Source organism: Pelophylax lessonae, assembly GCF_965119305.1.
Source record: "Pelophylax lessonae genome assembly, chromosome: 2".
NCBI classification, from domain to species: domain Eukaryota; kingdom Metazoa; phylum Chordata; class Amphibia; order Anura; family Ranidae; genus Pelophylax; species Pelophylax lessonae.
Genome location: NC_138769.1, coordinates 22208908 through 22223105, shown reverse-complemented (window position 1 = coordinate 22223105; position 14198 = coordinate 22208908). Strand labels below are relative to the sequence as shown.

Here is a 14198-nt window from a genome sequence, read left to right as displayed (position 1 = left end):
CCATACGCTGCACACTGCATCAAATTGGTCTGGATGGCTGTCATCCCAGAAGGAAGCCTCTTCTAAAGATGATGCACAAGAAAGCCTGAAAACAGTTTGCTGAAGACAAGCAGACTAAGGACATGGATTACTGGAACCATGTCCTGTTGTCTGATGAGACCAAGATAAACTTATTTGGTTCAGATGGTGTCAAGCGTGTGCGGCGGTAACCAGGTGAGGAGTACAAAGACAAGTGTGTCTTGCCTACAGTCAAGCATGGTGGTGGGAGTGTCATGGTCTGGGGCTGCATGAGTGCTGCCGGCACTGGGGGGCTACAGTTCATTGAGGGAACCATGAATACCAACATGTACTGTGACATACTGAAGCAGAGAATGATCCCCTCCCTTCAGAGAATGGGCCGCAGGGCAGTATTCCAACATAACGACCCCAAACACACCTCCAAGACGATCACTGCCTTGCTAAAGAAGCTGAGGGTAAAGGTGATGGACTGGCCAAGCATGTCTCCAGACCTAAACCCTATTGAGTATCTGTGGGGCATCCTCAAACAGAAGGTGGGGGAGCGCAAGGTCTCTAACATCCACCAGCATCGTGATGTCATCATGGAGGAGTGGAAGAGGACTCCAGTGGCAACCTGTGAAGCTCTGGTGAACTCCATGCCCAAGAGGGTTAAGGCAGTGCTGGAAAATAATGGTGGCCACACAAAATATTGACACTTTGGGCCCACTTTAGACATTGTCACTTAGGGGTGTACTCACTTTTGTTGCCAGCGGTTTAGACATTAATGGCTGTGTGTTGAGTTATTTTGAGGGGACAGCACATTTACACTGTTATACAAGCTGTACACTCACTACTTTACATTGTAGCAAAGTGTCATTTCTTCAGTGTTGTCACATGAAAAGATAGAATAAAATATTTACAAAAATGTGAGGGGTGTACTCACTTTCGGGAGATACTGTATGTGTGTATATCTATCTATCTATCTATCTATCTATCTATCTATCTATCTATCTATCTATCTATCTATCTATCTATCTATCTATCTATCTATCTATCTATCTATCTATCTATCTATCTATCTATCTATCTATATCTATCTAACTATCTATCTAGATATATATATATATATACTGTGTGTATATTTATATATATTATATATATATATATATATATATATATATATATATATATATATACCAAATATTTATAATGTACAATAGATATAATTATATACAATATATAAAATATAATTGTATGATAATAATATAATTTTATATTATATTATCATTTAAATAATTCTTTAGAATAAATTTTATATTTATATAAAATATCTAAATAATATATATATATTTTTTTATGCTGTAATGTTATTTCATGGGGAAGAAAAATACATATAAAACTTTGAGCTGACACGTGTTGATTTTTGTTTCATATGTGCACCAATGAGCCATGCGGCAGCCCAGTCTGCGTGTTATAAATCTGTGCCACCCTGCACTTCCCGGGTATATTTCCATCATGCTGTTTCCTGGGTGTAGGTAGGGGTGCTGCAGCAATGAAGCACACGCGGTCTGTGGGTGTGTGGAGGTGCGTTATTTGGTAGCGGTTAGGCAGGCGCAGTGTCCTACATTTTGATGTGCATTTTCAATGCCTTTTTGAATGTTAGGATTTGGAGTGGAGAGAGGCAACAGCCCAGACCTTGCATGTGCAAAAACTCAAATAAGTGCCAGGATGGGCCAAATAGAGAACTGTTCCTGCAAGAATTGGCAGCTTTGCAGTTGACCTCCTTCTGACCTGCCTTTGACCTCCTTCAAGCTGGTTTTGCATTCTCATAGACTTCTATAGGATTACCAAATAAGATTAAAGTGAAGAAGAGCTCTTCAGCACAGGCCTTATAGTAAACCATTCCTGATGCAGCATTGGACCATATCTAACTAACAAGCCTCAATGTGTTTCCAGAGTTTTCATTTTTGACCGCTTGCTTTTTTTTTTGCATTATTTGCAGGTATGGAGAGTTCAGAGGGCCCAGCCGGAGAAGATGAGAGCTTCCACCAGGGGCCCGATCACACAGGTCAGTGTAATTGTATCTAAATAAATAATCCTGCGAGCAAACAGGTTTAAGATCTATTTATAACTGCAGCAAGCGCAGCACTTGCTCATAAGTGTAGGTTAACCGGTTGCCGACCGCCGCACGACTATATACTGCGGCGGTCAGCCCCGGCCAGGCGGAGTGACGTATCGATACGTCACTCGCCTGTCACTGACTTGCGAGCCTATTGCGGGCGGGCACGCGCCCGCCGCGGCTCGTTCACAGACAAGTCAGTGCGTGTGACCGGCGGACTCGATGTCCGCCAGTCACACTGCAATCGCTCCTGTGAAGGGAGAAAGACAGAGCAGCTTGTGTAAACAAGCTGCCTGTCAGTTCTCCCTGTGTAAAAGTGAAGATCTGTCCGTTCTACTATGTAGAACGGTTGATCTTTGCTTTTACACCAATAGGAATGTCCCTGCACAGTTAGAATCACGCCCCTAGGACACACTTAACCCCTCCCTGTCCAATAAAGTTAACCCCTTCCCTGCCAGTGTCATTTTTGTAGTAACAGTGCATATGTATAGCACTGATTACTGCAGTAATGTCACTGGTAACCCCAAAAGTATCAAAAATGTCAGTCAAGGGTCCGATCTGTCCGCCGCAATGTCGCAGTACCGAAAAAAAAATCGCAGATCGCCGCCATTACGCGTTAAAAAAAAAAACACCAAAAATGACAAAAATCTTTCCCTTTATTAGTAAACGCGATAACTTTTGCGCAAACCAATCAAAATACGCTTTTTGCGATTTTTTTTACCAAACATAGGTAGCATAAACCAAATTGGCCGAAAAATGTTAAAAAAAATTAGATTTTTACATTTTTTTGGGGGAATTTCATATAAAAAAATGTGAAAAATATTGTTATTTTTGCAAAATTTACGCTCTTTTTTTGTTTATAGCGCGTGATCAAAAAATCGCACAGGTGATCAAATACCACCAAAAGAAAGCTCTGTTTGTGGGAAAAAAAGGACGTCAAATTAGTTTAGGTACAGCGTCGCACGACCGCGCAATTGTCCGTTAAAGTCACGCAGTAAAAAATCGCAAAAAAACCCCTGGTCCTTTAGCAGCCAAATCCTCCGGGGCTTAAGTGGTTAAATAAATCTGAATTTTTTTTATAAATCAGGGCAAACTATTAAATAATATTGTGTGCAACACAGCAGCTACTGTATACCAACTATGCTTACCACTGCAAAGTCAGAAAATTGTAATAAAAAATAAGGTACAGCGCTATTGAAAGCTAGGCATCATATGCCAGTAAATACTAGCTTTAGTGCAAATTAACAAAGTAAAGTGCTAAAGACAAATTGTAAAGTGACAATGTGCCAAAGTAAATCACATGGTGCAAAAGACAAATTAACAAAGTAACTTAAAGCGGCAGTATACTCAATGTTTTTACTTTTACCTACAGGTAAGCCTAAAATAAGGCCTATAATAAGGCTTACCTGTAGGTAAAATTAATATCTCCTAAACCTGCACGATTTAGGAGATATTTGCCCTGCATGCAGCCGCTGACACCAGCGACACATGTGCTCTGAATGTCCGGCGGACCTTCAGAGTTCCTTGCCGGCTAGTGGCGTCATCGCGGCTCCGGCCACTCACAGCGCCAGAGCCGCTGAACCCTCAAGAGACGCCGAGGGAGCATGACAGCTCCCACAGCGGTGTCCGGGGGTCCGTGTCGGGGCTTCGTTTTAAGGTAAGTATTTCATAATGAGCTAGTATTCGATAGCATACTAGCTCATTATGCCTGTGTCTTGCAGGGTTTGTTTTTTTTTTTTTTTTTTGGCAGTTTACAACCGCTTTAATGCTTAATGCACCATGTGATTTACTTTGGCACATTGTCACTTTACAATTTTGTCTTAAGCACTTTACTTTGTTAATTTGCACTAGCCTTTGCACCGTTGTGCACTGAGTCACTTTTCATATTTTTAAGCACCTTAGCTAGCTAGTATTTACTGGCAATTTGATGCCTAGCTTTCAATAGCGCTGTACCTTATTTTTTATTATAATTTTATTATAAATAAATAAATCACTAGTGCCGCGCAATTAAAGTGCTTCCAGTGTATAAATAAATAAATAAATAAATGCAAATAAATAAATAAATTATCATGTGCTAATCTTCAATTAATCATATAAATATATAAAAGTGCTGGATTATCAGGTGTTAAAAAATCAGGCAAAATTGTGACCAAAATAGGGAAATATAAATATATAAAGTGCCAAAATTCATATATAATTTCAAATATTTCATATAATTAGGTAAACAACATACAGTACACTCATAAAAAGTGACAATAGTGCTGTGAACGATCACCTCCGTGATTGAATAAATAATCCACTTAAAAGTGAAAAGAGTGATCAAATAAACAGTCCACTTTCAAAGTGAAAAAGTGTATCAGAGCAAATCCTCCACTTTGATTTTATAATACCAGAGGTTTGTTGTATGTGAAGCCCCCGAATCCTTTTTTTTTTTTTTATTTATTTTTATATAAAGTGAACCCATCAGCTATTTTAAATCCCTAAAACAAGACACCGTGAGCTGCATGAAAATCCCTATGTCAGCCATAAAACCTGTGTGTCTTTCTGAAACTATAACTTGAAATGTGAGCTGGCACCGCCAAAGTCTATGCAAATTATTTTATTAATACATGACAGTGTCAAGAGGGGGGGGGGGGGGATAATCATGATTGGTACCAGGTAAAAGGCGATCAGCATATTGGGTAAGAAAGAAAGATAGTGGATAATGTATAATAGACATAATATCCGTAAACTAATCTTTAAAAAGCTCGACGTGACGTTTGGGGACTTCGCTGTGACCAGCTCCTGGTACACCCTTTGGACATCCTCAGGGCCACTGATAGGGGGGGACCACCAGCCCTCTTGTAGGGGGCCCAAGCACACAGGGGGCCCACACAGAGAGGGGGATTAGTGATGGACAACAAATACAGAAATCTTCCTCCAGCACCTGAATCTGATCTGTCCCTCTCTCTGCTATCAGCTTTTATCTGCTGAGAAAGAGACAGTTGTCCCTCACTAATCCCCCTCCCTGTGTGGGCCCCCCTCCCAGCACTGGCTCTAATGTTATCTCTGCTCAGGAGTTTATTTGTAACTTTGTTTCTCTTCCTCTGTCTCTCTGATCACTGAGCTCCAACTGCCCAGCCTGTATATTTTTCTCATCTCAATCAGGAATTATGCGAGTTATGTTATATTTGTGTCTGCTAATAGTGATTTTGTTGTAATTTTAGCTAAATATATCTTTAATATTTTCTTGGGGGGGCCCTGCCAGGTAGTCTGTACGGGGCCCTGCGATTTCTAACAGCAGCCCTGGACATCCTCCACCTTCACCAGTTTCTCGTCTCACTCTGTCTATCCCTTTCTGAGGCACTCTGCACACTTTCTTATGGCTACCCATTGCTATGTTCTATTTTTCCTATTCATTTTTCTTCCTTTTCTTATCTTTTTTCACTCATATGGATCATCACCACTCTTTTCTGGTATTTATTCTTTCTGGTGATCACTGGTTTAACATATTTTTGATTTTGGGTGCTATCCCCATCCTACATGTCACCTTAATATCCCAACATTTTTTAGTAACCATTCACCCCTTACTTTATCTGCACAGTAATCCATGGGGATTCTATGTGACATTTTCACCACCCATCAATCTTGGCTATCACTGCTTCCCACTTCTATGGATGTCCACGTGGCAGTGCCCTCTGGCCGCAGATGAGGCCACCACAGCTTCCGAAAAAGACTCCTTGCCCACCTGGACATACACCTCATTTAAAGTCCTGTTTTTTTCCCCCGCTTCCCATTTTATTTTTTTAGTAACAATTGGTGAATCGGCTATATACTAAGGTTTAGTGTACGGATATTATGTTTATTATACATTGTCCACTATCTAAAGTTTAGTTTACGGATATTATGTCTATTATACATTATCCACTATCTTTCTTTCTTACCCAATATGCTGATCGCCTTTTACCTGGTACCAATCATGATTATCCCCCCCCCCTCCCCTCTTGACATTTATACAATTAGGGATGGAGGCTTATACCATTGGGATAATGCCTCATATAAAGTCCCAACTTTTTCATTTTTGTTTTTTGTTTTGTTTTTTGAAGCTTTTGGAATACATGACAGTGAGTATAAAGCTGGATACACACTATACAACTTTTGTTGTTCAATTTCCTTTAGATTTACCTTCAACTATGTAGTGCAAGGGGCCCGCCTGATTGCATAAAACTTAAAAGTGTTTAGGTTTGACCTCATTATATAATTTTGGTAAATCTAAAGGAAAAAAATCGAAAGAAAATTGTGTGATAGTGTGTATCCAGCTTAATGCAAAGGCTTACGCATTTCGTCAGAAAGCCTGCCACCAAGGCTTTCTGCTGAAATGGATAAGGCCCTGTTTTATACTCACTGTCATGTATTAATAAAGTAATTCACATAGACTTTGGAGTTGCCAGCTCACATTTCTCCTTCAAGTTATACTTGTAATCAATAGTCGGAGGACATCTGAGACAGAGCACCGTTTTTGTGGATTCTAATACAGGTTTGCTCACTGATTCCATTGCTCTGAGCTTTGCACCTGCTTTACATTTCCCTCTTTCTGAAACTAGTTTCACTTGGTTCCAGGGGCCTGACTTCTCCATGAATTCCCCCCAACTGCCATCCATCTACTAAATGAGAAAGAGAGAGGGAGAGCGCCCCTATTGGCCAAAGAGAGCTCTGACATTGTGCAGGGAATGGCAAAAAAATAAACAACTGACAGGTCCACTTTAATGTCTTTGTTCATGGCCTGCAGATAACAGTAATAATTATAGAAAGAAAAGATGGCGCGGTGGCAGCCATGATGGTTCCCCAAGCAGGATAGCCTTTGGCTATGACTGTCCAATTCCAACCAAAACATTTTATATAGCTTCTGGTTACAGTGGGCAAGGGTTAGAGCCTCTGTCAGATTTTCATTACCATCTGAGTCCCTGTTGGGGGATTCTACCTCACTTCCTACAGCAGGGGACAGACAAAAACTAAATCAGATTTTCAGTAAAGTAAGGGAGGGGTAGAATTCTTTACGTTGTTTTTATTGTCGTCTGGACTTCCTATCCTGGTGATGCTCAATGCTCAAAACTCCAATGGAGTTACAGACAGGATTGTAAACCTGACAGCCTTTAGAAGTGAACAAAATTATCTCCAATGGAGTTACAGACAGGATTGTAAACCTGACAGAAATTTAAACTCTTCCCCATTTTTAGCCAAAACTAAAAAAAAAAAAAAAAATCTGGTCTTAGGCTTTAAAGCAACCTTCCATATCCGTAGAGGAAAGATAGTCCTGGTGATTGCAGTAGTGTACCTGAAGGTAGAGAGCAAGCAGAGGGTGCTGATGATGAAGTGTAGAAAACCAGACAACTGTGAGAGTCTGCATGGAGACACAGGAGTCACAGAGGCAGCCAGTCGTGCACTCAGAAATACAGGGCCCACTTAGAGGCACAGGGAGCACAAGGGTGAACTTGGAGACATGGGGTGCACAAGGGTGCACTTAGAGGCACAAGGAGTTCCCTGGAAACTCAGGGCACACAGGAGTGCACTTGAAGACACAGGGTGCACAAGAGACACTTAAAGACACGGGGTACACAGGTGTGCACTTGGAGGGACAGGGGCCCACTTAGAGACTAAGGAACAAAGAATGGCATTTGGAAACTCAGGGCGCACAGGGCACACTTGGAAACATAGGGTGAACAAGGGGGTGCACTTGGAGACATGTGGTGCAAAGGGTGCACTCAGAGACATAGGGCACATAAGGTGCTTTTGGAGACCTGGGACACACAAGGTGCACTTAGTGACATGGGACTCACAGAGTGCTTTTGGAGACATGGGGTACACAGGGTGCACTTGGAGACATGGGGCACACAGGGTGCACTTGGAGACATGGGGCACATAGGGTGCACTTGGAGACATGGGGCACACAGGGTGCACTTGGAGACATGGGGCACACAGGGTGCACTTGGAGACATGGGGCACACAGGGTGCACTTGGAGATATTGGGCACACAGGGTGCACTTGGAGACATGGGGCACACAGGGTGCACTTGAAGACATGGGGCACACAGGGTGTACTTGGAGATATGGGGCACACAGGGTGCACTTGGAGATATGGGGCACATAGGGTGCACTTGGAGATATGGGGCACATAGGGTGCACTTGGAGATATGTGGCACACAGGGTGCACTTGGACATATGGGGCACACAGGGTGCACTTGGAGACATGGGGCACAAAAGTTGCACTTGGAAACATGGGGACACACAGAATGCACTTGGAGACATGGGGCACGTAGGGTGGACTTGGAGACATGGGGCTCACAGGGTGCTCTTTGAGACATGGGGCACACAGGGTGCTCTTGGAACATTGGGCACACCGGGTGCAATTGGAGACGTTGGGATCACAAGTTGCACTTAGAGACATGGGGCACACAGGGCGCTCTTGCAAGCATGAGGCACACAGGGTGCTCTTGCAAGCATGGGGCACACAGGGTGCTCTTGCAAGCATGGGGCACATAGGGTGCTCTTGCAAGCATGGGGCTCACAGAGTGCACTTGCAGACATGGGGCTCACAGGGTGCTCTTGGAGACATTGGGCACAGAGTGTGCACTTTAGAAACAAAACTGTACTGTGTATGAGTTTATTTTAAGTAAGCAGCAGATTTCGGGGCTCTATAAGGTATCATTAACCTGTTGCTTACTCCATACACTGGAACTTCATTGAGTAGTTCCAGGTATGGAGGCCCAGACTTCCTCCACCTCCTATAAATTCAGTGCTCGGTCCCTGGGCAGATGATGGCCAGGCCTATTTGCTGTCACATGGGGCAGGGGAGGAGTATTCATAGACCTCTACAAATCTAGATTTGCAGAAAGTTGAAACTTGCACAGGAGTTTTTGGGGGCTCTGACAATGGAGTATAATGTTGGGGGAGGATTAGGAAGATCTTTCCAGGTACCTTGTGGCTAGATAACCTAACCTACACAGAGAACAGGGTCTCATTATGATAATGATAAAATGTGGTGTAGGTGGGCCCATAGCATCAATGAAGCAGCTTTGTGAGCATTCCGTACAGTGAGTAGATGCTGCTGGACTGACTGATCATATGCCGCTTCTAAGTTCTTCTAAATCTAACTTCTAAGTCTAACTCTTGCTTATTAGCCCACCATTTGTAAAACACACCTTGGTCCTATCACAGGTGTTTTCTGGCCAGTGACTTTATTCATTATTACTTGTATATGTGTTTGTTCAGTAACCACATTGTCTACTTTTATTACTGTAGATGCTGAGTCTGACCATCAAATCCAAGAGGAAAAAGCTGATGTTGAAACTTTGAATAGCGGCAAAGAGAATTTACGAAATGAGCACAACCCTGATTCTAGAACTGAGATTACAAAAGGGGGAGATGAAGAAGCTCAGGGGTCAGAAGAGACAATCACCCAGGGGTCTGCAGGTGAAGATGAAGGATCAGGTACCATGCATGAGCCAATGTTGGCTGACAAGTCTGAGGTAGAGGTGGAGCAGACATCAGATAACCTTGATGTTGGTAATGAACAAGACGCCACTGGAATAGGGATTGAAACAGTGGAGGACCCTCCAGAGGACGAAGGAGGAACCGAGCAACCTGCTGTTGGAGAAACTATTGCAGAAGATCAGGAGATCCAGCATAATGAAGCAGGCACTGGCTCAGGGATTGAACCTGCGGAGGAGCCACCAGAGGAGGGAGGAGGAACAGAGCAACATGCTGTTGTAGGAACTATTGGAGAAGATCAGGAGATCCAGCAGATTGAAGAAGACATTGGCTCAGGGATTGAATCAGTAATGGGTGATGAAGGAGAAACTAAGCAACCTGCCATGGGAGGAAGCATTGAAGAAGATCAGGAGACCCAGCATACTGAAGCAGACACTGGCTCTGCTACTGAAACTATGGAGGAGCCACCAGAGGAGGGAGGAGGAACCGAGCAACATACCGTGGAAGGAAGTATTGGAGAAGATCAAGAGATCCAGCAAATTGAAGCAGACATTGGCTCAGGGATTGAAGCTTTGATGGGTGGTGAAGGAGGAACCGAGCAACCTGTAGTGGGGGGAACTATTGCAGAAGATCAGGAGATCCAGCTTATGGAATCAGACACTGGCTTGGGGATTGAAACTGCGATGGGTGGTGGAGGAGGAACTGAGCAACCTGTAGTGGGGGGAACTATTGCAGAAGATCAGGAGATCCAGCTTAATAAATCAGACACTGGCTTGGGGATTGAAACTGTGATGGGTGGTGAAGGAGGAACCGAGCAACCTGTAGTGGGGGGAACTATTGCGGAAGATCAGGAGATCCAGCTTAATGAAGCAGACACTGGCTCAGGGATTGAAACTATGGAGGAGCCGCCAGAGGAGGAAGGAGGTACCGAGCAACCTGCTATGGAAGGAACTATTAGAGAAGATCAGGAGATCCAGCATAATGAAGCAGACAGTGGCTCAGAGATTAAAAATGTGGAGGAGCCGCCAGGCAAGGAAGGAGAAACTGAGCAACCTGATGTGGGAGAAACTATTGAAGAAACTCTGGAGATCCAGCATGACCAAAACCAAGAGGAAAGCTCAGCAGGTGGGCCTTTATTTTACTTTAATTTGGTTGTGTGTGAAACATGGCTTTCAATTTATATGACACCAAAGAGCCCCACAGTGCTTGACAGAGACATCTACAGTCTAAATGTGCCTGTAGGTACATGATCTGTCCAACAAAGAACTTTCTTTAAACATGCCAGTTCGCATCAAGGTTTGATCTGCCATGGGGAAAATAGTGACTTGATACAAGAGAAATGGCCGCACTTCGAGCAACACTTCGTGAACAAGCACGCTGTGAGTCGCGTGGAACATGTCTACCATCCATTTTGCTGTACCTTGCATCCTTGTTCAATAAAGCCTTTCATCGTGAGCCATCGCTTGGTGTGCGGCCATTTCTCTTGTATCCTGTTTGTGGTGGCGATCCAAGGTCCTGCACCCATGTCTGGCTGTGAAGTTCCAACTGCCTGAGCGGTGTACATCTCTTTCTCTGTGAAAATAGTGAGTTGACAGGAAAATCCATCCTGGCTGGTTTATAAGAGGACATTCTCCAGATCCAGCCAGTTATGGTCAGATTGGGGAACGTTTGTACAATTGTGGGCCTCTCCATGACCCCATCCAAACCTCCTTGGATGAGTTTGCTCTATGGAGATTAACCAACCAGGATGGATTTTCCTGTCCAATCACTATTTTTCCCAAGACAGATCAAACCTCAATGTGAACTGGCATGCTTTAAGAGGTTGTAAACCCTTACATATACCCAGTGAAGGGATTATCCTCAGGTGATACACCAAGATGTAACAAATCCTTTTACATAAGTTGTATCTGTCTATCTGCAGTCTTCTCTTCTCTACAGCCATTCAAAGTGCTGAATTTTAAAGCTTGTCTGATAGTTCAGAATAAAAGGGGAGAGCCGAGGTTACACACTGCAGTGAAGAGAGATGCTACCCCCCTTCACACAGGAACAGAACTGATGCTGTCAATCACAGGCTCTGTACTGGAGCTCCCTCCCCTGTCAATATTTTTCTCTTGGTGTTGGAAGAACGTGTCAGAAGTAATTCATGCTGATAGCAGAGGAAGGAAGCAGCAGAGAGAAATGACACTTACTGCTCTGGATTAAAACACGTACACACTATACAGGGATATAATTTGTTCACAATTCATATCTGAGGTTTACAACCACTTTAAAGAAAGTTCTTTGTTGATCAGATCATTTAGTGATGGGATCCATGCACAGCCAGCTGTCTAATGCTTGTAGGTATCTTAGTACGCCAGAGGCAAAGGTCGCTATGTGGTCAACAGGGGCGGGCTCTGTGTTCGAGTTGAATACACAAACAAATGGGGTGCTCGGCGGGAAGTTCGCCCGCCGATGAGAGCCCCATAATGCACTGCGTTCTTGCAGTGCATTGATTGCTGATGATTGGCCAAAGCATGTACCTGACCTGTATGCTTTGGCCAATCACAACACAATGTACTTTTTTTTTTTTTTAATCTGTATTGCTGGGAGCGGACAATAAATTACAGCCGCGAGCAAGTTTAAATTACATTTTTTACTTTAGAAATATCAGTATTGCTGCAGCAGGCTCCATACATTGTACAAATGCACCACTTTACAGGCAGACTAAGGGGACCCCCCAGGCATGGTATTTAAAGGAATTTTTCATTTTTATTGATTCACTTTAAGCATTATTACAATCACTGCTTCTTTAAAAATGATAGTTTAAAAAAAAAAAAAAAAATGTATGCATTGATGCATGTTCCCCAGGGCAGTACCCAGGTCCCCATGCACTTTTTATAGCAATAATTTCCCAATGGCCACAAGTGTAGAGATGGCCTTGCGGTTCGCCCGGCGGTTGGTTCGCAGCAAATTCGCGAAAAGGCAGACTTTTGCCGATGTTCGCGGTGGCCATATTAGTTTACATTGGGGAGAACTTTGACCCATGACACAGCCGTCAGGTGGAATGGGACAGCCAATTGAAACATTTCAGCACATGGACATTCCCCCTACCTTATAAATAGAACAGAGCTGAGAGACATTTCACATTCTGCTTTTTGTCAGCATAGGGAAAGGTTGGCTGTGTGCAGCAGGGACAGATTGCCAGACACAAATAGTGTTAAGATCCACAAATGTCCTTTCCAGGGTTGGTATTTGGTATAGGTCTACTACACTTTCTTTTTAATTTAGGGACAGGTATGCTGTGTTCATCAGGGACAGATCGAGATCGGCAGTGACACAAATCGCTCTGTTAAGATCCACAAAAGTCGTTTTGAGGGCTGGTATTCATTTGGTATATGTGTGCAGTTTTTCAGTTTAGGGACAGATATCCAGTGTGCTGTAGGTACAGATCAGCAGTGACACAAATCGCTCTGTTAAAAGTCATTTTAAGGGCTGCTATTTATTTGGTATAGGTGTGCAGTGCACTATATAGGGGTGTAATCCACGGTATAATATACTTTGTAATATAGAAAGCATATTATAGTGGATTTGTATTGTGCACTGTGCAGCATTGTGACTGGTGTGGTGACTGAGCGTTGCTGCAGCAACAGTGACAAAAGCACTTTTAATGTATTATAACTGGTGTGATAGACCAGTGGCCCCCCAATACCACATATTGAAGTGGGGTGTTATCTGAGTATACTTGTATAAGTGTATTTGTGTCCTGCAACAACATTGCCTCTTTTGCTGCATTAACTCTGATACACACAGTGCCAAACTCCCTGGCCAATTGTAGAACAACTGGTGTCATAAACCAGTGGCCCCCCAATACCACATATTGAAGTGGGGTGTTATTTAACAGTATACTTTTCAAAGAGTGTATTTTAGTCCTGCAAAAATTTGGCCTCTTTTGCTGTGTTAACTGTGCTACACACAGTGACAACAGTTACTGGCCAATTATTTGTAGAACTGATGTGATTAAACTGTGGCCCCCAATACCACAGATTGAAGCGGGGTGTTATCTGAGTATACTTTTACAAGTGTATTTGTGTCTTGCAACAATATTGCCTCTTTTGCTGTGTTAACTCTGCTACACACAGTGCCAAACTCACTGGCCAATTTTTTGAACAACTGGTGTAATAAACCATGGGCTCCCCAATACCACAGATTGAAGTGGGGTGTTATCTGAGTATACTTTTACAAGTGTATTTGTGTCCTGCGACAATATTGCCTCTTTTGCTGCGTTAACTCTGATACACACAGTGCCAAACTCCCTGGCCAATTTTTGGAACAACTGGTGTGATAAACCAGTGGCCCCCCAATACCACATATTGAAGCGGGGTATTATTTAACAGTATACTTTTCTAAGAGTGTATTTTAGTCCTGCAAAAATTTGGCCTATTTTGCTGTGTTAACTGTGCTACACACAGTGACAACAGTTACTGGCCAATTATTTGTAGAACTGGTGTGATAAAACTGTGGCCCTCGCAATACCACAAATTGAAGCAGGGTTTTATATACCTTTTTCCAGATATACTGCGATTCTCTAGAGACTTTTGTCACAGGGTAATTTAAAAACATGACAGGCAGAGGAAGAG

The 14198-nt window shown here is 43.1% G+C and overlaps 1 protein-coding gene across 1 annotated transcript in view; it reads left to right on the top strand.

Annotated features, from left to right (window-relative positions):
- Nucleotides 1–1999: 1999 nt before the first annotated feature.
- Nucleotides 2000–14198, top strand: part of CFAP44 (cilia and flagella associated protein 44) — a 118952-nt gene continuing 106753 nt past the window's right edge. The window contains exons 1-2 of the mRNA XM_082245470.1: nucleotides 2000–2065; nucleotides 9394–10707. Of these exons, the coding sequence (XP_082101596.1) occupies nucleotides 2002–2065; nucleotides 9394–10707 (1378 nt within the window). The 5' untranslated portion in view covers nucleotides 2000–2001. The remainder of the gene's footprint in view (nucleotides 2066–9393; nucleotides 10708–14198) is intronic.